We start from the raw sequence: 25,780 nt of genomic DNA on the forward strand, positions 1-25,780 counted from the left end.
TACTTTCCCACATTTTACCCACACAAAACCCTATGAAGGCATTTGAACTAAGTCTGATCTCTTGCTTTTATAATTAAGCAAAGAGAAGGTCACAGGGATGAGCTGGATCTTTCCCTTCAGTGGAAAGGTAGTGGGTGGGGAGCCAGGCTCCTGTTTCCATAGACCCTCAGGAGCCATTTCTTAAGCACTTGTCCACAAAGTACCTCATGCTTACTAGGTCCAATTGTGCCTGATTTGTTGTTCTCAGGGATTGACACCATTTATAGCATACCACCCCGAATCAAACCGAAACCTTGCTTCTTAAGTGAATTTCCAAATACGATATATTTTTCTTTAAAAATAATTTCAGACTTACAAAACAGTTGCAGAAATAAAGACTGTGCAGGTACCTGCATGCCTATCGCAAATATCTTGTTCACTTATTGCAAATACTTCACCCTATTTCCTTCATCATTTGCTATCTATATGTATCATTAAATACATTCATTTTCAGAATCATTAAAGGGTAGGTTGAATATTATCACGGCTCTTGACACTTCAATATTTCAGTGGATATTTCCTAAGAATGGGGATATTGTCTTCTATAACCACAGTACGGTCAACAACACAATAAATGTACACTGAAATAATAATGAGGGATCCCTGGGTGGTGCAGCGGTTTAGCGCCTGCCTTTGGCCCAGGGCGCGATCCTGGAGACCCGGGATCAAATCCCACGTCGGGGTCCCGGTGCATGGAGCCTGCTTCTCCCTCTGCCTGTGTCTCTGCCTCTCTCTCTCTCTCTCTCTGTGTGACTATCATAAATAAATAAAAATTTAAAAAAAAAGAAATAATAATGATATAATCTACTGGCCATCTTCCATAGTTGTCAGTTGACCTTAATATCTGTTGTTTATAGCATTTTCCCCCCAAATTTCCGATACAGGCTTTACTTTAGATCAGGTATTGCATTTAGGTGTTATGACACATTAGTTCCCATTAGCCTGGGCCATTTCTAAAGACTTTTTTATTTGTTTATCTTTTATCACAGTTTTGAAGAAAAGAGCCCTCCCTTTTTTTTAAGATTTTATTTATTTATTCATGAGAGATAGAGAGAGAGAGGCAGAGGCACAGGCAGAGGGAGAAGCAGGCTCCATGCAGGGAGCCCGATGTGGGACTCGATCCCAGGACTCCAGGATCATGCCCTGGGCCGAAGGCAGGTGTAAACCTCTGAGCCACCCAGACATCCCAAGAGCCCTCCCTTTTTAACAGAACTCTCAGGCTGCTCTGGCTGCCTTAACAAAGTCATAGCTAGGGTGCTGAAACAAGAAATTGATCTTCTCATGGTCCTGGATGCTGGAAGTTCAAGATCAAAGTGCCAGAATGGACGGGTTCTGGTCCTTACCCTGGCTAGCATGTGGCTCCCTTCTCACTGCGTCCTTACACGGCAGAGAGCAAGAGAGAGCAAGTTCTCTGCTGGCTTTTCGCTTAAGGGCATGAACATCAGACCAAGGCACTGCCCTCCTGGCCTCATCTAATTTGACTCATTTCCCAGAGGCCACGTCTTCAAACACCATCAACGCTGGGGCTTAGTTAGGGCTTCAACATACCAATTCTGAAGGGACGCAAACCTGAAGTCCCTAATAAAGAACATGCCTCATCTTGTAAAACAAAGGCATTTTTAGATAGATTGGAAATGAAATGGTCTAAACCTATGCAATAAAATTTTCTAAAGCCATTACACCAGAATAAAATCATAGCCCTTTCCCAAACGGAGTGCTCACTGAGCTGATACTTCATTGTGTTGAAACTCCAGTCGTTACCAGCTAGTCTCTGTATTGGGCTATTTATGTGGCACCCTCATTCAAGAATGTGCCCCCTTCTGCCAACACAGTATTAAAATAGAAAAAGATTACTCTCTACTGAAACACACTGTGTCTCAAGGATTTTTATGGAAGTCAGCCTATATCAGAACCATAATGTACTTCATTTTTAGACATCAAGTATTCAGAAAAAGTATTTCAGATCAGCACTTTGGCTAATAAGAACAAAGGCATTTTTTTTTTCATGCAACTCCCGATCTTTCATTTATTTGTTTGTTTAGAGGGAGAAAAAGAGAGAGAGCACAGGGTTGGGGGTAACAGGGAAAGGCAGAGGGAGAGAGAAACCCAAGCAGACTCCATGCTGAGCATAGAGCCCTCACAGGGCTGGATCCCACGACCCTGGAATTAGACCTGAGCTGAAACCAAGAGTCTGTCGCTTACCCAACTGCACCACCCGGCATCGGATGATCTTTTTTAAGTCATTATAATACAGTATGTTTTTTCCATACTATGTTGAAATATTGCATCTTTATTTCCTTCTACTATATGTGATGCAGTTATTAATATTGCATTAATTTGTATATTTCATATTAGTATAGTATTTGCTTTTCTTTACTGTTAATCTAAAATCCTTTACTTTTTAAATTTTAAGACAATTGGGATGCCCGGGTGGCTCAGTGGTTGAGCGTCTGCCTTTGGCTCAGGGCATGATCCCAGGGTCCTGGGATCAAGTCCCACATCGGCCTCCCTGCAGGGAGCCTGCTTTTCCCTCTGCCTGTGTCTCTGCCTCTCTGTGTGTGTGTCTCATGAATAAATAAATAAAATCTTAAAAAAAAAATTTAAGACAATTTTTCAATTGTTCCAATAAGGTATCACCTGGTTCAAATGTACTTTCTATTATTTTTACTATTTTTTATTTTGAGAAAGAGAGTGTGTGCACACAAGCAGGAGGGGTGCGAGGGGGAAGGGTGGGACGAGGGGCAAAAGGAGAGGGAAAGAGAGACTCTTAAGCAGACTCCACACTCAGCATGGAGCCCACTGTAGGACTCAGTCTCACCACCCTGAGATCATGACCTCAGTCAAAATCAACAGAATTTTAAGAAACTGAGCCACCTCTCCAAAATTACCCAGTTTTTGGATTATATTAGCTACATCTTACATTTCGTTGATTATTTAGCCTTTGAAGTAGGATATGTGTTACTGCGTATCTTTTTTTCCCCTTCATCTTTGCACTGATTTCTCAAAAAGCAGATTTCCTTGTTTTGTTTTGTTTTGTTTTGTTTTTTTGTGAAACAAAAGTTTTGGAATACAAATGACCCAATATGCCTAACATATATTCATTTTTAACTTCTTCTACATATTCAAGCAATTATTTGACCTGATTCGACATAATCTGGAAATAGAACTTCTACTTCTTCTATTTGTTCCTAACATCTGGCTCTGAATTTAAATCGAGGGTTTCCTGGACTTGTCAATGTTCCTTTCTCCTTTCCATGGAGTGTTAACCATTTCATCTATTTGGGGGCCTTTGATTCTGTTTTGAAACAACATGATCACGGTGCAGCTGTAAGTGCTTAGATCCTCTGAAATCAGGATTTCTAATTTCATGGTCTTGTATGAGCCAAAGGAAAATAAATGATTAAGATTTACCTTTTTTTTCTCCCTTAATGATGACTTCTGTGAAAGAAGTAATGTCAGAGTCACACCTGCAACCTGTAATCCTTTAATGCTAGTTCTTTTCTTACAGAATTTCTGGTGTTCTTGTGTTTTAGCCTAATTTATCTTCTCTTTTCCTTTTGGAGCTTCATAGTTAATTTCATAGCTGACTTCATATTGCTTGAATTTGTTAGATTTCCTCCCTCTCCCCTTCCTTCCTTCCTTCCTTCCTTCCTTCCTTCCTTCCTTCCTTCCTTCCTTCCTTCCTCTCTGTTCCTCTTCCTTCCTTCCCTCCTTCCCCCCCCCCCAAAATGTCAGGCACACAGCCTGCCTGCATGGAGTATATAATGTAGTATAGAGAGCCTTGACTTTGGAGGCAGGATTCCAGTCCCAGCCTACTAATTCTGTGACCCATCAGAAAGTAACCCGTCATTAACATTTTTCATATCAGAGAGTCTGTGTAAGATTGGGCAGGATAATTTGTACCTTTTATTTCTGGCAGTACAGTTGGCTAGGTGACTCCAGGACACACAACACAACTACCTTGTGTAAAACGGGACAAGTAAACACCACTTTAAATGTATAACTGAGCTTGTGGGAAAGAGAAATCCCTAAAGTCGAAAACGAAGAAGGAATAAAGAGTAGGCTGGTAGACAGCATTGGCTGATCCGACGGCTTCCCTGAGGGAGTTTGCTGGCTTCTGAGGAGCTGGCAGTGGGAAGGTCATGTGGGGACAGGACTTAGAAGCCAGACAACTTCATAAAGTCATGTACTGGCTGGCTGTTCTTTGCCCCCGCAGATCCACTTTTCACACATCTCCACCCCGTATCACTGGGCTCCCTTCTCCTCTGGCTTCCAGCAGGCCTCAGCCAAAGAGGAAGAAGTTGGGAAGGAAGGAAAGAATGAGGCGAGGATATTTATTCTCCTGTTTCCCTCCCTATGCCATCCCTTTGAAGTGGCCGTGTCCCATCACTCCAGGCCCGGAGGCTTGCCCTATACAGCTCTCTCCCCTTGGCTCCCAGGAACCTCTCTCTCCTCTCATTCCTCAGCACCTGTGAGTGATCACAGCACAGGTGGTCAGTTTGCAGTTGCTGTGACTCCCATGTGCCCCCTATACCTTGGTAATCGATCCATGTGTGAAGAAATGCTCCTTAAACCTTTTCTAGCTAATTCTCATACAAACCAAGACTCTCAAAGAACGACTTTGAGAAAAGAGAAAAGTGAAAAGAGAATCCAGGGAAAATATACAACCAGCACAAAGAGAATACCTGCATGACTCAGCCTTGTAAGAAGTTGTAACCATGCTTTACACTGCCACTGTAGTCCAAAGGCAGCACATCTCCAGTATGTACAGAGAAAGTCCCGCCAAATGAGATCACAACCTTAAATGATAAAACACACCAGGAAAGAGTCTCGCAAAGGTGAGACCCGCAAAACAGACAGGATTTAACTCTCCAAGGGCCTTAGTTAGAAGCGTTCCCTGATAATGACTTAGAGGAAGTGTGTCTTCAATTATTAAAGACACTGATGAAGACTTGAAGACCTGAGACCAAAGAGAGGATGTAAAAAGGCCAAGCACACCTGGAGGAGAACTCGACGAAGTTCCAGAAAGGAAAAACGTATCATCATTAAAAATCAAACCAAATGGGCAGATCATACAAAAAAAGAGTAAAAAGGAAGGTGGATGGGGGGGAAATGCCAAGAATTCAACTGCGAAGGATTAAGATGCTGGAAATAGAAAAAGGGGGTTAAGACATGAAGACTAGAATGCAAAGGTCCAATATGTTGCTAACCAGAGTTTCTGAAAGAGAAAATAGAAAAAGGATCCAAGGGACACTGGGAGGGAGGGGGGATGAAGATCTTAAAAGCAACCAGGATAAATGAATGAACGAACGAACGAATGCAACCACAAAGAAAAGTCATTACCTACAGAAGAACTGCAATTAAAGTGGAAGCAGTTTCCTCCACGATGAAAACTGAAGGCAGCTGGGCAATGCAATAAAATGTGTAGCAGGTAACAAGCACTCAGTAAATGGGCAAGAACCCTTGCTGCACCTCTCAGTTGACAGCTTCCTCTTCATACGCTACACAAACGTATTTGTGTCTTTGCCACTCGATGCAATCCAGGGTTGGCATATTTCTTTTAATAGTAGTTTAGGGTTTTTTTTTTAAAGATTTTATTTATTTACTTGAGAGAGAGACAGGGAGGGAGAGAGCACAAGCGGGGGGAGCAGCAGAGGGAGAGGGAGAAGCAGGAGAAGCAGACTTGCCACTGAGTGGGGAGCCCGATGCGGGGCTTGATCCCAGTCCCTGGGGATCATGACCTGAGCTGAAGGCAGACGGTCAACCAACTGAGCCACCTGGGCGCCGCAGTAGTAGCCTAGCTTTTATCTGGGTGAACCTGTTGGTCTTAAGGAAATCTGCTTTACCCTTCCAACAAGGAGCTGGAGGTAAAAATGCAGAAATATTTTAGTGCTTATTGAAAAATGCAGTGGAAAAAAAAAAAAAAAAGAAAAAAGAAAAATGCAGTGGAGGGCAGCCCCGGTGGCCCAGCAATTTAGCGCCACCTTCAGCCCAGGGTGTAATCCTGGAGACCCAGGATAGAGTCCCATGTCAAGCTCCCTGCCTGGAGCCTGCTTCTCCTTCTGCCTGTGTCTCCACCTCTCTCTCTCTGTCATGAATAAATAAAAGTACTTTTTAAAAAAAAGAAAAAGAAAAATGCAATGAGAAAAAAAAATTGTGCAAAAGCTTCAGAGGCTACAAACAGAAATGAAGGGGTGTCTAAAATTGGTAGGAACCAAAAATTAATTAATTAATTAATTAATTAATTAAAATTGGTAGGAACCAGTGCCAGAAGGAAAAGAAAATACCACCTGGGACTTCTTGGCTGGAAAATAGGTAAAGGGTATGGACGGACAGTTGGAATAAGCAAACAGGAGAGAAAACAGGCAACTCTTTTAAGAGGTGAGAAAAACCCCACATGTTAAAACAAAATATAGAGTTGTCCACACCATGAGCAAAATGTCAAAGTGTGATTACAGCTGGTGCTATTAGTTTTGTGGTAAACTTGGGATAGTTAGATGTTTCTAGTGGCATAGAAATGTATACTTACATAATTAATGTAAAAAAAAAAATAAATTCAGTTCTGTAGTCACACTAGCCTGTTGTTTGGAGTGTGCAAAGCCACATGAAACTAGTGCCTCTCATACCGCCTAGCACAGCATCTGTCCATTATGCAGAGAGTTCGACTGAACTGGAGGGTGGAGGACAGACGGACACAGGAGTGGAAGTTTTTTGAAGGCGAACAGCTTCCACCATGCATGGTTATTTCAGCTTGTTCTCCAGTTACTCAAATGTGTCCAGTTCAGCCGTCGACCCTTCCACTCACACGTTACCCAACCTCCTCTTAAACACTTAGCGTCTTCAGACATATTTTTTGAATCTAATGGGTGTGAAATGATATTTCCCACTGCTTGAAATTTGCATTTTCCTGATTACTAATTAGGTCAAGTATTTTTTCATGCATTTATTAGCCCTTCCTATTTCCTCTTCTGGGAGTTTCCTATTTGGTTTTCTTTCTCCACGTTACCCTGCTGAAGTTCTTTAAAACAGGAACATGTTTATGAGATAGTGACAAGTTTAAAAAAAAAAAAAGGACGCGTTCTTATTCTTTGTTTTCTAAGTCTTCCTCTTGGCTCCATGTAGACGGAGTGATTATTTTTCTTTATCCCTGCTATTATTTTTATTTCACATTATTCCTTTTTGGTAGAACACTGTGTGCTTGACCTAAAAAAAAAAATCTGTGTGTGTGTGTGTGTGTGTGTGTGTGTGTGTGTGTGTGTGTAAAAGCAAGGCTAGAGTGGTGAGAGGAAAAAAAACAGCATTTCAAGATTTGTATCTTTAATTAGACTACATGTTTAAATTGCAAAGGAAACTGCCTTTCATAATTCAAGTGGAAGGAAATGAATTCACATATATTGCTTGGAGATTTCACATACCCACGGTGTGGAAATGAACTTCAGCACACACTAGCCCCAGTAGTGAGCATGGAAAAGAAGGGGCAGTCTTGGAAGAAGTGGAACAGCACTGCTCAAAAAAAAAAAAAAAAAAAAAAAACACACAAGACGAAGAGAAACAGTAGTGTGAAAACTGAGCATTAATTCCTGCTCGACCTGAACCCTTGGGGAAACAGGGCTGTGGTCCCCAGGACGTTTCAGGGTCACACTGGCGTCCAGCATGTGGAACCTTCCACACTAGTGAACGGTAGTCAAGTTCCCACGCAGACTTGTCCCCTATTGGTCCTTTCCCTCTCTCTTATTGTCAACCAGTCCCTTTTCTATTATTCTTTCATTTCCTGCTGAGATCAACTCTTCCAGTTGCCCTGCCCAGGCCTGCTGCACCCTGTTTCCCACCCCTGGTCCAAGCGCTCTTTGCAGCAGGTCTGGAGAGAAACAGGGAGGATTTTTACCCTTAACAAAGAGGGTCGGAGCCGTCCTTCATTCTGCTCAGGGAGCCTGCAGGCCCTGGGTGGTGCTGCGGCCTCGCATCCTCCAGGCAATTCTGGTCTGGGTGTCTGTGATGGATCCCTAGCATTTTAGTAGCATGAGCTGGCAGGTGCCTTTGCACATTCTCTTTCCTGCTTGCTTCCCAGTGAGCACCCCAGTAAGTGATTTGTTCAGAGTGGGGGGCAGAGAGAGAGCCTCAGAGTTTATCATGCCTGCCTTGCCCTTGCCCTTGCCCGGAACAGTGCCACCTTCCGGGGGCCTCACCACGTGGGGCTCTTCCTGAACTCTTGTTCTAATTTGTAAAGTGGGGGTTGCCCCTTTGCCTTTGATTTGCAGGAAGACGGCAGTTCGTTCGCAGGGTGTTATGACATGAGCTATAGGACAGGAAGCGAAGGAAGGCCACGATGAAATTCATAATACAAGATGTTTTTAACATCAGGGTAAAACCCGGCCCAGTAGAACCTGGAGTGCCAAGGAAATAGGATTTGCAACTTGAGTGCGCTCCCTCCAGGAAGCCTCTCAGCAGAATGTGCCAAGCAAGGCTTGACTTCCCAGAGTGGAGACTTGGGGGGGGGCGGGGCTTATTACTGCAGTCCCAGAACCTCCCATGGTCTTCCATCTGCTTGAGTTTGAGCTAAGGTGTGGGTTTGGATCTACTTCCTAAGATCTCCCCTAATGCATACCCTGAATGGGATCCAAAGACGTTTTTCTCTCCATGGCCCTGGAATGTACTGGGATGTTTCCTGAAGCTACTCTTTTGTGTAACAGGGTTAGATCTGCAGTTGTGTGTCATGATTTGGGGGCACTCGGTCGGGCCATCCGCTCTAAGTATCAGCATTCCCACTGGTGTGCTCATATCATTACTCCTTTCCTTTAGAGGCTGGCTGCCTTTCCCGAAGGGTATGGCTGTAAATAAGCTACCCCATTGCTTCACAAAGCTTGGCTCCTGAATCAGTTGGGAACTTATTAAAAATCAAATAACCAGGCCCCAGACCAGACCCGCTGAACTGGAAACTCTAGGGATGGGGCCCTGCGTTCTGTGGCTTAACAAGCCTTCCAGGTGATTCTGATGCTCATTAAAGTTTGGGGGCTCCCTACAGAAGCCTGTGAGCTCCAAGGTGACCTGTGCCCAGTGACCTGATGGAAGATATTGCAACTTTGAATTTCATAGCCTCCGTTTCCCATTTCTGTTTTTGTGCATTGCTGTATACCTGATATGTGTTATTGTATCTGTGATTTATTGGCAAACACATATTGTGTATTAGGGGTTCGTGTTGAACATTGTTGATAGGGACACCTGATGGACAAGGTTTGCAGACTACTTGTAGAACATTTAAAAACACTGCTGCTTTAAATCCAACTGAGCTATTAGCCACCAACAATGACCTACATTTGTGTTAATATATTTTTCTCCTCGGTTCTGAAATGCCTTGCACAAACTTTATAGGCCTCATTTCTCCCTTTGTGCAAAGAACCCTCACATTCCCAGGAAAGTGAGAAAAAGAGGCCTCTGTGTTGTATCCTGGACTCTTTTTGCCTGTCCTTGAACAAAAGAGAGAACAGTGGTGGCCCATGAACAGCATCAGTGGCACCTTCCCACATCCCCCTCAGCGCGTTCAGCAAATGTGCATGCAGGAAAGGGTACAAAGAGGTAGAGAGAGGACCCTGCGTCCAGTCCTTGCTATGCCCTCTTCCCACGCCCATTGCTCTGCTTAGATGGAAGAGCCCTTGGAGTCTGGGGGCAGGGGTGAGTACCCTGTTCTCGTTCCTCCCTCCCCCAGCCCAGCAAGCCTTCTGGGTTACACACTTAAGCCCCCTTGATCTTATGCTTCCTCAGCTACTCAGCAAACACTGCTGTGCACTTCAGATAAATGGAAGAATGGAGGAACCGGGGGTAGGGCTAACTTTTAAGCCATGGTAATTTAGGAGCTCAACAAAGAAAAAAAAAAAGATTATTTCGTTCCCAGCATAATATGCACCTAAAGTATGCTTTCCAAAACTGCATGGCATGAATGAACAAACGTATAAATATAGTTGAGTTCCGGGGCACTGAGTTCTAGTACTATTACATTACATAGCAGCTCAAAGCATAAATCCAGATTTGAGGCTTATCACTCTGCACTTACCCTTCATGTGACCTTGAGGCAGTTCCCTAACCTCTCTTAAGCCTCATTTCCTTCACTCTGTAAATTAAGGCTAAGGATACTAAGTCCTCCACAGACTCACTGTGATTTATTTTTTTTAAGATCTTATTTATTTATTCATGAGACACAGAGAGAGAGGCAGAGGCTCAGGCAGAGGGAGAAGCAGGCTCCCTGTGGGGAGCCCGAAGCAGGACTCGATCCCAGGACCCTGGGATCACGCCCTGAGCTGAAGGCAGATGCTCAACCACTGAGCCACCCAGGCGCCCCTCACCGTGAGATTTAAATGAGATGTAAGCATGATATCCGGCACATGATAAACTCCCAGCTAAGATGAGCCATGTCATATGTTGCTAAACTGAATCAGATGCCAGAAAATAGTAAAGCGGATCCCTACCAGGTCCTTGGCTGGCGAAGCTCACAAATCTTTTTTTTTTTTTTCTTTTTCCTAGTTAAGGCCAATGATCTTACATAATCTATGCTATTTTGAAAATCAGGAGTAATACCTTTATCGGAGAGACTGACCCAAACCTTCGTTAATCACCATCTCCTCCTGCCCATGTGTCTGTCTGCCTGCCTGGAAGGGCTATTTTTGCTCTGGAGCCGTAACTACTGGCAGAGGTGCCAAGTCCTTTCATTCCATTTCACCTAATAGTACATTATACTTCATCATTAAGAGACAAGGGGAAAATTAGATGTAGATCTCCACGCGGGAGCCATTGAGTTGAAAACTTGATGGCAGTAAAATGATACTGCATCAAGGAAGGAATAAAAGACTGCAAGTTTTCTATCACTGTTTAGAAAAATTAATTTGTCTCAGAGGAGACTTTATAGCACACTGTTATCCAATAAAAACACCAGAGGATAATCACAGAAGTTTCCCCGAACTCTGTAAAAAAAAAAGGACTCCAGGAAAATTAATATTTTCCTCTTTTCCCCCCAGATTTGCCCTTCATGAATAATGGGAAATCAAGAAATATTATTTGAATGATTACGTAAGAAGAACGCCTATAACAAAGGTGTAAGGATGTCAAGGCATTAAGAGCAGAATGACACTTCTCTTGTTCGTTTGTGCTTGTTATGATCACCTAATCCCCATATTTGATAATAATCACATAATTCCCATATATGACTTGACTTGAATATTTTCAGTGCTGTATGAAGTAGGTATCTCTATCCTAATTCAGTAACTCAGGCAGCAAGAACTTGACAAGTGTGCCCAGGGTCACAGTTAGAAGTCATGAAATCGAGATAGAAACCTCAAATCCCTTATGGCCTCATGTTCAGGAGGATGGAAAGTGGCCTTTATGTTCATCTCTTTTCCTTCTTAGAGAAAATGTGAATTTCTGCAGTAAACCAGACCCCTTGCTCCTGTGCTCACATTCCCACTGCTTTCCTTCACTCTTCTGAACACTTTGGAGTTACCAGCCTTGCCCCTCCGAGACCCTAGATCCATCCCAGGGACTCAGATACAGGATCAGCGTTGAATGTTCAGTTTGATGCTAGGGCTTTGGGACCCAGGAAAATGGATCAAACCTCCTGCTCCTGAGGATATCAGGCTGGAAGGATATAGAGCAAAATGGTAATAATGGTTACCTCTGGCATTGGTGTAAGCCATCTTTTCCTCTTTTTTCTTACCTGCAAAAAACGTCTACTCAGATGTTAATACTTTTATAGAATAGCTTGAAGGGGAAAAGCAGGGGCTGCAAGAAAAGAAACCATTAGGGAACTAATCTCTAACAGTGAAATGGAGCTGACAAAGGCAGAACCAGCAGTGTAACCGCAGCCTTCTGACTCCTTACACCCTAGAGGCACCATTTGTTCAAGCCAATTTGGGGAAATCTTTTTATTTTTTTAAGATTTTATTTATTTATTCATGAGAGACACAAAGACCGAGAGGCAGAGGGAGAAGCAGGCTCCATGCAGGGAGCCTGATGTGGGACTCGATCCCAGGTCTCCAGGATCAGGCCCGGGGCTGAAGGTGGCGCTAAACCACTGAGCCACCCGGGCTGCCCATGGGGAAATCTTTAATTGAGACCCTGCTATGTATCAGACAATCTGTTAAATGTTGAAAGTTATAGAGATAAATAAGACAAACTTTCTAGTGGAAAAATGATGAAATATGACATTGTTTTCCACATACACAGATACTTGTCTTTTCTGTCTGCATGAAGATTTTGCTTGTTTTTTGTTTTTGTTTTTTTGCAGAAACTTGCTATTACATCAATCTAGAAATGCACATGGCCATATTGGCATGAAATGTCATCTTTTGAGAGCTATGCAAAAAAAGCACAAATTATCATTGCATGCCAACAGAAAGACAGAATAACCCCCACAGAATCCTATTAGGTCTAATATTTAAAGAACCTCTAGGGCTGGGTAGGAGTCTGGAGCTGAAAAAGTAAACTGCAAAATGCTAAAAAAAAAAAAAGAAAAGAAAAAGAAAAAAGAAAGAAAAGAAAAGAAAAGAAAAAGAAGAAAGAAAGAAAGAAGAAAGAAAAGAAAGAAAGAAAGAAAGAAAGAAAGAAAAAGAAAAAGAAAGAAAGAAAGAAAGAAAGAAAGAAAGAAAGAAAGAAAGAAAGAAGAAAGAAAGAAAGAAAGAAAGAAAGAAAGAAAGAAAGAAAGAAAGAAAAAAAGAAAGAAATCAATCCTCATGCTTCTCAAAATCCTTCATGTAGGGGCACCTGGGTGGCTCAGTGGTTGAGCATCTGCCTTCAGCTCAGGACATGATTCCTGAGTCTGGGAATCGAGTCCTACATCGGGCTCCCCATGGGAAGCCTGCTTCTCCCTCTGCCTATGCTTCTGCCTCTCTCTGTGTCTCTCATGAATAAATAAATAAAATCTTTTTTAAAAATCCTCCATGTAAACAAAAGAATGAACCAGAGGGCCTAACCAAAGTTCTAGCACATAGCAGAAGCTCTGTGTCTCTGCTGTTGTTATGAATGTGGTAAACAGATGCCACAGATGCCATCTCTCTACCCTATTCCCGAACCCTCCCCAAAGAGCCTCCCTGGTTTAATCCTTTATTGAGGCTAAAACATAATAATAATTTCAGAAACCATATTTTGGACTCTCAGTGGTCGCCTGTCACCCTTCAGACCCTCACCCGAACCAGCTTCTCACATGTAGGAGGAAGCCGTTGGCACTGTCAACAATGGATGTGACAGTTACTCTCTAACTCTACGACTGCTCCATCACCATTCGTTATTCAAGTATTGATCAACATTTCATGCTGTTACCATTAAATGAGATGAGGATTTTATTTTTTTTGTAATTAAAAACTCTCTTTTGGATAAAGTGAATGAGTTAAATTTGCTCAGCCCAGTTATCTGAGGTTGTCTTAGAACCGTGTTATCGTTTCAGCCATATCGATGAAGCCTGTAGGTTTTTAGCTGCAGGGAAATATGACATCCCCTGAACTAATGACATGATTAAAAATGAAGGGCTAAATGCCATTTAGATAAACCAACAGTTCAATATACCGAGCCCTAAAATTCCAAGGGATAAAAGCGGGAATTAACTGCAAGCTGCAACTAATGACCTTGACTTTGAATATAATGAAAAGTAATGAGCTGAATTCTTTCCAGTATAACACATGATAATTGAATGATAATTGACCTTCTGCGATCATCTATCAGGTGAAAACAGTAAGCATTAGAGGATAAAAATCTTGATTTCCAATGCAAAACATATTTTCCAATTATAATGTGAAAACGTACATATACTCATTTAATTTAAATGTGTGTGTGTGCGTATATATATATATATATACATATATATATATGTGTATATATATATATGTATATATATATTTAAAATTAACCTGATCCTGGCTATTGTCAAGGGTTAGGGCTTTTTGGAAGCATGTCACCCTCTGCTGATCGTCATCCCAGCAGAGATTCAAGAATCCAGGCCTCAGACTCTATCAGCCTCAGGCCTCTCTCTGCTCACCTGTAAGAATCACAAGACCTGGGAGACCAGGACCTAAAGAGCTGTTTGCAGACCCCAGATGACTCCCAACCAAGGACCAGAAAGAGAGAAACATTGAGAGAATCAGAGAGGAAAAATGGACATTCCCAGAGATTCTCAAGTGAAAAAGGATAAAGGGTGGGGAATCAGGCCAAGACAGAAATAAGAAAGATATTTCATTTTGGAGAGTGAAGAAATACCGCTTTGTAAGTGTTAGCTTTCCCCTGATGGATAAACATGAGTCTCAAGTATCAAGCAAAGGAAGTCATAATGGGCAGCCCTTTAACTCCTTCGACCTCTAATGCCCCACGAAAGGCCCAGAAAGTCCCTTCAGAATCACCACAGAAGTCCCCACCTCTTCCCAACCCTTCCTTCCCAGTAATGCCTTAAATGCTAACATTTAAAATAAATAAAAGATGATTTATAATTCAATAGTAACATTTTGAGTCTTCATTACAAGTATCATAATGTCAGGAAACTGATGGCTATTGACCTTTGTTTTATGTGTTTAAATATAGTTTTTAATCTTTAAATGGGAAAAAATAAATAAATATAAATAAGGTGCTCGGTAATGTTACTTATCCACTCTCCCTTCTGGCTCTTGGGAAAAGGTCAAAGGTCCCGCCAGAGGGCAAACCGAAAGCCACGGGGAGATGAAGACCAGAGCAGGGCCCTAAGTCATAGAAGGTGCTGGCCCCTCTGGGCCGCAAAGCCTGGCGTACAGGTACCCAAAGAAACTACCCACAGGTAATGACTTCACTTTGCTGCTGAAAGTCAAGTTTCCTTTCTGACTGATCCTGAACAGCTGTGGGACAGAGTTTGATCCCAACTCGTGTTGAGTGATGAGGAAGCCCTGGAGCCCTGTGTGTGCAGTGACACACTGGCTCGTGGGGGGAGTCCCAGCACTTACTTCCTCAAAGACTCCGGGCGGAACCAAACTTGCTCTATGACTATGAAGATCACCAAAGAGACTGCCACCGAAAATACAAGTTTCATGAGAACTCACCGAAGAAAGTTTATGAGAAAAATGCAGACAATAGGAAGAGTCAACCGTTGCATATATAGAAAAAAATGCCTTGTTTCTGATCTTCTGATTTACTAGGATCCTTTAAAAAAAAAAAAAAAAAAAAAGAGGGGGAAACCCGGGTGGCTCAGTGGTTGACCATCTGCCTTTGGCCCAGGGTGTGATCCCGGGGCCCCTGGATCGAGTCCCGCATCGGGCTCCTGCAGGGATCCTGCTTCTCCCTCTTCCTGTGTCTCTGCCTCTCTCTCTGTGTCTCTCATGAATAAATAAATCAAATCTTTTAAAAATAAATAAATAAAAAAGATTTGATTTATTTATTTGAGAGAGAGAAAGAGCATGAGCGGGGAGAGGGATGCAGAGGAGAGAGAGAGAGGCAAGTAGAATCTCCAAAGCCGAGGCCCAATCCCAGGACCCCAAGGTCACGACCTGAGCCCAAGTCAGATGCCTAACAGACGGAGCCACCCGGGTGCCCCTCATTGGGCTCCTCTTTTTATTGCAGTGCTTATTTTGGTATAAAAGAGTGTAGCCATTTAGTAGATACCCAGCCCCTATTCTGTGTTTATGAACTTGGCTAGCTCCTGTAATTATGCTTAAGGATTTGAAACCTAAAATAACTGCACCACACGCACATGCACGCACACACACAAAGGCACACTCCCGCACATGCAATCTGTGCCTTCCCTGTCCTCTAACTATCCATTGATCACTCACACTATGCAGTCACCTTGAGCCGTCCCCTTCACGGAAGGCGGGACTCTGAATCTGTCACCACGTTTGACCCAGAACAAGGTTGGTTGTAAGTGGAATCCAGCTGAAAGGAAACCACTGGGGGGCAGGGGAGTGGGAGGACTCAGAGACGAGCTGGAGCCCAAGCCAGTGAATGTGCATCCTCCCCAGCTGTTTGCTCTAAAAACTAAAGCAAAGGAGATCATCCCCCTTCCCTCCAGGCTGTTTGGCTTCCTGAGTCTTTCCTTGCCATTTCCCCTCGTAGCCAGCAACAGGATTGAGTCTGAAGAGAGAACCTGGGATATCGCTGCTGCAAGCACAAGCTCTGGTTTCCATCTCCCGGAGCTGATGAACCCCAAGTGTTCATCTGTCATCACCCCAGTGTGTGAAATGCTGAGGGGTTATCAACGGGGTCACCTTTTCTTCCGCAGCCCAATGGCATATTTGTTTAAGCAAAGCCCATATTTGGGAACTGTAAGCAAATCAAGTGTGTTACAGAGTCACAGATAATTTTTAAGACCAAAGACTGACTACACTCAAGCATAAAGCTAAGTAAACACAACTCCGATGGGTTAGGATGGATTGCAGCCAACTTCTAACAAGCCTTCACAGCTCTTTCTTGTTTTCTCACACACGGTCGCATTTGCTCCTTGCAGGCCCCTTGGGGTACTCAATCAACGAATAGCTGTCACCCCTATTTCACAGCTGGGGAAACTGAGTCTCAGACAAGTTAACATGGTTTTCCTAGGATCACAGTTCTAAGCAGCAACGTCTATATTTAGAGCTGAGTTTTCTGACTCCAGACCCACTCTGCTCTTTTTATGTCTCGCTGCCCTCAGCTGAATCTACAAACCGTGACATTAGGGACAGACTTTCAAGACCACAGACATTTTGCTGGTTTGTCAAAAACTGGTAGCAGCTGCTTGGACACCAAAATCCAGCAAACTCGACCACAGAGCAGACAGGTGCAAGGCCAGAACAGTTCCTAACTAAAATCCTTAGTGTGTCCACCCCGGAACTTGACCTTACTAGTCATAAATCTTCTTGGTTGATGTGTTCAGTTGACGCCATGTAATTACTTGGAGAACCATAAATCCTGGGACAGCAAGTAAATACCCACCACCTAGATGCTACAATTAACATTCTACTATACTTGCTTTGCCGCATATCAAACTGTCCATCCGTCTATCCAATCAGCAATCCATATTATTTTTCTGAGGTTGCAGATATCAGTAAAGTTTATCCCTAAATAGTTTGGCTTGCATATCATTAATTAGAATTCAGTATTTGCCAATGGTTCTTATTTTTTTTAAGTAAACTTTGCATATAATCCAAAATACAAATCTTAAGTGTACCATCCAAGAAGTTTTGCCAAATGTATACACCCACACCCATGTAACTCAAACCTCTACCTAGATACGAAATATTACCCTAACCCCAGGAAGTTCCTTCTCCTCGTGCCCCTTCCCAAAAGCCCTCCTCACCATTATGTTAATCTTTATCATGGATGATTAGGTTTATCTCTTTGAGAACTTCATATAAAGGGGGTCATATAATATTTACTCTTTTGTGTAGGGTGTTTCTCAAGATCATGTGTTGGAGATTCATTCATGCTGTTTTGTGTATCAAGGCTTTACTCCTTTTAAATGTTGAGCATTACTCTACTGTAAGAATATACTAGTTTGCTTCACTTTCCTTTTGACAGACACCTGGGCTACTTGCAGTTTTCAGGTATTCTACGTGAAACTACTGTGAACAATCGTATAGAGATCTTCCTGTGAATATGTTTTCATTGCTCTTGTTAAACACCTAGAAATGAAACTGCCAGGTCCTTAAGTAGGTATGTGTTTAGTCTCATAAGAAACTTCCCAAACCCTTTTCAAAGCAGTTGGACTGTTTTACTTGCCATCAACAATGTCTGAGAGTCTCTGTTGCTCCACATCATCAGCAATATTTGGCATTTTCAGTCTTCTTCATTTTAGCCATTCTAGTGGGTGTTTATCATCATACTTTTTGAATTACCAAACAAGAATATCCACAGCGTCTATCCACACTTGCATTATTAAGGGGCATCTTCGGCTATTTTTAATTAATTAATTAATTAATTAATTAATTAATTAATTAATTTCAGCCTTTTGTTTATGAATATTTATATTGATATCCTCCTATCACTCTACCCATTCAGGCTTCTTAAGCCCTGTGGATTAAGACACTAAATCTTGATTCTCATCCTTCGGGAGTTGATTGAAAGACTCAGTATTTGATAGTTATTTAAATGATTTTGGCTTCAAAAAAAATGATTTTGGCTTCAACCTAAGCTCCAAGTCATCAAGCATCGTTGAAGTTCATCTTTGGGATGTTTTTCCATTAATCCTAAGACTTTCAAATGCATCAAAATGATCAGGTTAGCTCTTGACTTCTGCTCAATTGAAAAATAAGTAAATAAGCACAACCTACTCACTAACCTGTAAAATATCTTTGAGTTAAATGGGCACCACCACAGGGGTGACTCTCTCAGACCAAAACTTATTATTAGTAAGTCTGAATCCATTTAGAGCAAGCTTAAGTAATACATGGTAAAGTTATACCCAAGGTAAATGGCTTCCAGTTGTTGGAGGAAGTCATGGGCCTAATTCTTTCTTAATGCAAATTCTTCCTCAGGACTTCTAAATGATCCTTAGAAAATTTCAAGTTTTTATATTGCTGGTTTCTTGGCTTTTGCCGCATTCTCCTTGCTCTCACTTTATTGCTTGTTCATTATGAAAATAACCTTTGTGATCTTAATGCTGGTCAAAAATGTATGTCAGTCCACTGCATATAACATTAGATGTCATTATAACTCATCTGATATTCTTTTAATGAACTTTCAGTGGTCTGTAGCAGTAATGCTGCTTAGAGCTCCGAAGTGGGAGAAACAAATTGTACAAGTCCTGAAGCTAACATAACTTAGTCAAGGCAGCTCATGGAACACTACCATATATGATATATTAACTTTTCTACTGCTCTGAACTAGTCCCTTTCTTTCTTTGCACTTCTGTTTTCCAAGATATTAAAGGACACTCTGTGAGTATATGTAGGAAGTTTTGAGCTGGAAAATTTTATAATGCAACCTTAGTATCGATTAGTTTTTGTTAGGCAGATGATATTTCTGGTGGCACCGATTCCGTTCCTTCCCGTAACATCTAGAAAAGGGCAAAATGCTCCCACAGTTTTGAGAATGCCCCTGGTCACAGAGGCATTGGGGAGATGGCACCTGAGGGCATGTTATGAATTAGGCATTTTAATCTCTGTCCTGACTTGCCTTTTTCAGGGGCCCTAAATACACTGCTTTATCACTCACTGTCTAGCTGTAAGATAATAAAATATGCTGGTTCTTATGATATGTTAATAAGGTAATAATTTGTTTAAATTACATAAAATGTCACCTATATGTGAGTTTGCATATTTTTGGAACTACTAGGCACATATGATATGCTTCTGAAAATAACAAAACTCCATGGCTTGAAATGATATGACAGTGACTAATTGTCCCAAACATCAAATGTGCAATACGTACCCCAGGTTTATCATAGGTCCCTTTTTTTTTGTTTTTAATGTGCATATGTGCCACCAGAGCCAATGTTATACACAGGTGAAAAGAGGCAGCTATTTTGGGATGATATAGCAGCGCAGAAGAGACCTGCCTGCTTTACGATATTTTTCCTCTAGCCTGCCTTAGGGATAAGACACTATCTTCAAATTTTTCTATCAAAACCAATGTATCGGCAGGTAATATACCAGAGTCACCTTTTATTATATGAACCATTAATGTCCACTATTCCTCCAGAGTCTAGCAGAACCAGGGATGGAGCACACAGTTAGAGACATTTTGAAAGGCTGAAGAGGATATGAAGTAATGAGACACTGAGTCTGCGTGGTGGAGGGGTTGGAGAGGAACCCCAGGAGGGGGGAGGGCAGCTTGAGGGTGAAGGCACCTGTGGGAGGAAGCTCTGAGAGAAACTCTGGGATTTTTGCAAAAGATAACCCTTGTTTCCAATGTTGGCCTGGGGCTGGACCCAGGAGACAAAAGTGAGAAACTGGTGTTGTCTTTTATTTCCCAGAGAAAGCCAAATTTTGCATGTAAGCTCTTTTGAGGCACTTTGTTCTGACAGGAAAGACAATAACTTTGCAGGCATTGATAGTACTGAGGCAAAAAAAAAAAAAAATCGTGCATTTTCCCATGTTACATAAGCCAGATAGTTAAACTCTGGTTCATCTACTAAAGAAGTATGGAAAATGAAAATTGATTATCATTGTGAAGTGCTGCATAAATACAAATTCTTTTTACTGTGAGTCCAGAACTTAAATAAAAATCAAGTCATCATTCTTCTCTGATAATTGCCCCTAACATTTTGCCAGCGACCACTTTATACAGGAATCAAATCCAAATGCTGCATTATTTAATCAGATTTCATTGCATTCTAAATGAACGAGGATAGAAGTGAAGATAACACAGCAGGACACGTGACAGGGCTCACTTATAGGCTACTTCCATTTCTAATGCATCTCTGAATTTTATCCCTTTTATTTTGTTTGCCTTGTTCAACACATGCTATTTTAATGGCATATAAAGAGTTGTAAGGACAACTAGTCCCTTAATTAAAAAAAAAGTGATCACTCGGTGTTTTACCATGTTCCTCTTTATACATTTTTCAAAAGATTTTATTTATTTATTTGAGAGAGACAGAGAGAGCACAAGGGGGGAGGGGGGAGAGGGAGAAGCAAACTCCCCACTGAGCAAGGAGCCCGACATGGGACCCTGAGATCATGACCTGGGCTGAAGGCAGATGAATCACCAAGGCACCCCTCATTTATATATTTTATCATGGTCAGTAGAGAAAGGCTCAAGGACTTTAAATTTTAGAGCATAAGTTCAGCAATTGTCTAGCTTTAGATTGTTAAGCATAATTATTAGAGTTGTGTTACTCTTCTTTTTCATAAAATTTTTATGTTTCCATGAAAATCAGTTGGCCTTTTATAAATTAACCATAGCAAACAATAAAGGAATATCCTTCGGACTGAGACAAAAGACCATGATCAAAATAATTGAGATCTTGGCTCTCTAATCATATTATTCTAGGGCCTTAATATTAAAAAGCTCTCATAATTGGTAATTGAAAAGCTCTTCGTTAGTTTCTCTAAAAATAAGAGTTTTTCATCTCTTCTTGCAGACTAGGAGAGTCTTATGATTTAAATATATTTTGAAAATTTGTTTCAATGGTTAAATGGAAGATGTCTGATACACTCAGTTCCTTAAAACATTTATGATTTTAAGCTCCCAGCAGAAATCTGCTGCTGAAGAGGGAAAAAAAAATTAAGAGCTGTTAGTCAGAAAGACGCTTATGTAAGAACTATGACATTGGTCATTGCTATGAAAGCAGGAAGTCCTATATTTTAGAGTCAAGGCTTAAAGGAATCTTTATCAAGCATTTTCCCCCCTTGGAGCTGAGATAAATGGCTGAGGAGGGAAATCTTGAGAAATGCTCACGGCTTTTCTCCTTCGTTCTGTTACAGCCCGGAAGATGGTGAGATCCATCCAGAAATCTGTCGGCTTTATATCCAGCTGCAGTGCTGCTTAGAAATGTACACAACAGAAATGCTCAAATCCATATGTCTGCTGGGGTCTCTTCAGTTTCACCGAAAAGGTATCTGCCTTTAGTGTACCATCATAGACACCGAGGGATGTTAAACAAAGGCTTACCTTTTCCGTTGGCCTATAAGCACCCCATGTGCACACAATTAGGATGGATGTAAATGTTCAGGAAACATTTGATGCAAATTAACAAAAGAAGTCTACACCAGTACCGAGCGCCTAAGAACACTGATCATCTTGAACAGAAACTGTGGTAGAAACTGTTCTCAAATGTATTATTTTCCCACTTGTGAACATGACTTTGGTTACAATCAGCAGGGAGAGCAAAAATATACAACAATCTTACTAGGGGTAAATGCCATCCAAGACTGCTGCTATTTCCCTAAATGAATTTGGCTGCAAGAAGACAAATTACATATTATGTCTCAAAGATTTAAAAATAGGGGGAACTCAACCAACAATAGGGAGGCATATGAGTAACAGGAAAAACTCATTCCCTGACTTACACCATAAAGAAATACATTGGCTAAAACGGCTGAAATGTCCAGAGGTGGCGGTGACGGTTGTGTGGTTTGATGAGACTTTTGAATCGCATTCTGAATGTTAGCCCACCTTCTCCTGGGTGTTTGCCTTTACCCTCACACTGCTTTCCCCCACGTTAGCAAACTGATCCCAACAGTTCCAACAGATCCCAACAGTCATCACATCTGCATACTAAAAGATCCATAAAGAGAATTTCTCCCCACTAGAGACTAGAGAATGTCCTGAGCTTCATTCTGATTGGACCAGGTTGGATCATGGGTCTATACTCGAACCAATCACTCTAGCCAAATCAATTATATTGATTGATTTAGCTAATCAAGGCCCATTCCTGGAGCTAGAAGAGGAGTCCACTCTACCCAACCAGTGCCTGTTACATGATGGGACAGATGGCATGGAACAGATGCTGGGGAGGAAACCAGACATTTCTGTTAGTGGAGGATTCAAGCTATATTTTCTTTACTCATTCATTGCACAATAATTTATTGGAGATCTGAATGCAAACACTTGATGCGTGAGCTCAAAAGACTAGGATGATGTGTAAAAAGTAATCCTTGCCTGTGATTTTAAGTCCAGAAACAGTAACCCCTCGAATATTCAGGGAAAATCTTATAGAAAGGGTGGGGCTTGAGCTAGGTTGTGAAGATAAAGTTCAAGCAGGGAAGGAACAGCAGGACCTTGCAAGGGAAGAAGCAGTCCAAGTACAGATTTGAAATCACATGGGCATGGAATCGGGGGGATCTAAGCAGCATGACAAAGCACTTGTAAAAATCGAATCTTGTGTACACACGGGTATATGTCCAAGGCAGAACTAAAAATAGGATTATGCTACACTGCTCCAGAGAGAGAACATTTTCTTGAAACGTTGAGTATTTTTTTTCCTTCTCCTTCTAAAGGCAGACCTCTCAACAGCTTCCTTCTTTACTTCTGCTATTAATACAAATGAACATGTTTGGAGAGATTAGCTCCTAGACACTCCTGATGCCTGACCAGAAAATTGAATACTCAACGTACACCGATGCCATTCAAGCAAGGTGTCCCTGGCCCGATGTCTTCACTTATCCTGTCTGCTCAGTCTCTCTCTCTCTCTCTCTCTCTCTCTCATACACACACACACACACACACACACACACGTGCATTCTCACATAAACTCACATACAGAGTTATTCTCACTCTTTTTAATCATGATTGAACAGAACAAAATAGTTTTTTCCTGCAGTCTGTCTTGGCTGCTCTTAGAATATTTCATCTCATGGCCCTGTTGCCACTGGAATCTCCCAGGTTGATGGCACGTCCTTAACACCCAGGGTCCTCCACCTCCACTCTCGCTCTAACTCCTCTGTGTTTCGCCTGGTCTCCTGCCATCCACTCCTACTCTGTCTTTGCACAATTGGCTTTTGCAAGAAAGACTCTTCTCCGCTAGCTTGCCGTTGAGAAGTAAGCGGTAGAGACGGTAGAGACGTCTGGGTGGCTCACTCGGTTGAGCTTCCCACTCTTGATTTCAGCTCAGGTCGTGACCTCTGGGTCATGAGCTCAGGGTGGTGGGATCAAGCCCCTCAAGGAGCTCCACTCAGCACGGAGCCTGCTTGTCCCCCCTCCACCTCCATCTGTCCCCCACCCCGACTCATGCACTCTCTCTAAAATAAATAAATAAATCCCCCCTCAAAAAAAAGTAAAAAGGATTCTGTCATCCAGATTTTTTCCTTATTGTATTTGGTCTTGAGCACACAAGTAAAAACCACATCACCTCGTAACTGATCAGCTCATCTGGTCTTCACTGGCTCCTGTCTTCATTGTTAGTCTCTGATCCGCTTCCTTCTTTACCTCTTCTTTTAAAAGTAATACCCCTCTGCTCTCTGCTCTAGCACCTTGTCTTCTACGTACAACGCTGGAAAGAATCTGCCTGGTAATATCTTTGATTTCTCCCACATGTAGGATTAAGACTCCCCTTGGACATCTATTTTATTCTTCTAAAATCAGTATTACTTAAAGTGCAAATTCTTAGAAAATCTGCTTCAGGATTATCCAGGATGCTGAATAAACATGCAGGCTCATGGACTGTGCCCAGGACCCACTGAATCAGAATTTCTGGGGGCACTCCGGGTGATTCTGAAACACAGTGAAGATTGAGGGCTGTTGCTCTACCCTTAGAAACTAAAGGAAATCACCCCACTATAGGAATACAAATTAGAACTTTCAACTCCTCTCCTTGCCATTCTCTAGTCACCTAAGTATATGTTTTCCACTTTGTTCTCTGCTTTCCTCCTTATCACCCAAGGTCACTGATGAAAAGCAAATGCAAAAGTAGTAAGTATCTCTGAGGACCAAGAGCTGTGTGTGACCACTCACGCTTTCTCCGCCAGCCCTTGATATGACCGTTGAAATCAAGCTGTGGTTCTCAAAGTGTAGCCTCTGGACAGGCAGTACCAGCACCCCTTCTTAGAAATGCAAATTCTTGGGCCCCACCCCTAGACCTACTGAATCAGAAACTCCTCTCAATTTACTTTTTTGCTGCTTGACAAAAATTCAAAGAACAATTCATGGAGACATTTCTTCAACTGAGTATATTTGTAACCTTCTCTAATCACCATTTATCATCAGCAAACCATACTCTACTCTTTTCAAACGTGTATATACCATCTACCCTGACAAGCCTCCTCCTGTGCTTCCAGAAAACCTGTCTAAGAGCTGAGTGTTTTATGAATTGTTACCTCTGAGTACCCATAGAGGTAAGGCAATGAGGACATTTTTTTTTATTAGAGAGACAGCTTTTTTTTTTTAAGATTTTATTTATTTATTCATGAGAGACACACACAGAGAGAGAGAGAGAGAGAGAGAGAGGCAGAGACATATGCAGAGGGAGAAGCAGGCCCATGCAGGGAGCCCGACATGGGACTCGATCTTGGGTCCCCAAGATCACGCCCTGGGCCGAAGGCAGGTGCTCAGCCGCTGAGCCACCTGGGCTGCCCTAGAGAGACATCTTCAAGCTAGATGTAAAGAAAATAGTATTACTTAAAGTTAAAAAACGACATTGAAAATGGAAATAAGTCACTAAAAGTAGGCCCCAAGGAAAATGTCATTAAACCAGAGAAAACAAGGCACTAGAAAACATGTATGAAAATACACACTTGGGCAGCCCGGGTGGCTCAGCGGTTTAGCACCGCCTTCAGCCCAGGGCGTGATCCTGGAGACCCAGGATCGAGTCCTGCGTCGGGCTCCCTGCAGGGAGCCTGCTTCTGCCTCTGCCTGTGTCTCTGCCTCTCTCTCTGTGTGTCTCTCATGAATAAATAAATGAAAAATCTTAGAAAAAAAAGAAAGAAAAGAAAAAGAAAGGAAGGAAAAGAAAAGAAAGAAAGAATACACACTTAACAAACACCCTGAAAATTTCTGGGATACCAAGAAAATACTAGCTCTTGGGAGAGGGATGATTCCATTAAAGAAATCATTTTAAATTTTCCTGGTCTCAGTTTTGTATTGTACTTCTCCATTTCTTTATTCTCTCCATTAATTTCCTCATTACACCAAAGAGATTAACCCTGTAATTACTGTTTTCAACATTTGGCTTGTTTGTACTGTTCACTATCTTATAGTCCCACCATTTGGTTGGCATAGAAAATGTCAGCTGATGTCACTAGTTTTTGTTTTTTCTTTTTTTGGTATCATTGGAAACTGTAGAATAACCTGTGCTCAGAAGACTCCAGGTAATACACGATAAGTATATGACATCTACTTCTAACAATCTGGAAGGCCCTGGCTGAAAAGAATAGAAATACTTGACTCCAATGAC

At 41.9% G+C, this 25,780-nt stretch overlaps 1 protein-coding gene across 3 annotated transcripts in view; it reads left to right on the forward strand.

Annotated features, from left to right (window-relative positions):
• Positions 1–25,780, forward strand: part of RGS7BP (regulator of G protein signaling 7 binding protein) — a 102,798-nt gene that overhangs the window by 39,549 nt on the left and 37,469 nt on the right. For all 3 annotated transcript variants that reach the window (XM_026019304.2, XM_026019322.2, XM_026019314.2), the window contains exon 3: positions 21,375–21,505. In XM_026019304.2, the coding sequence (XP_025875089.1) occupies positions 21,375–21,505 (131 nt within the window). The remainder of the gene's footprint in view (positions 1–21,374; positions 21,506–25,780) is intronic.

This window comes from Vulpes vulpes, chromosome 2, assembly GCF_048418805.1.
Source record: "Vulpes vulpes isolate BD-2025 chromosome 2, VulVul3, whole genome shotgun sequence".
Lineage (NCBI taxonomy): Eukaryota > Metazoa > Chordata > Mammalia > Carnivora > Canidae > Vulpes > Vulpes vulpes.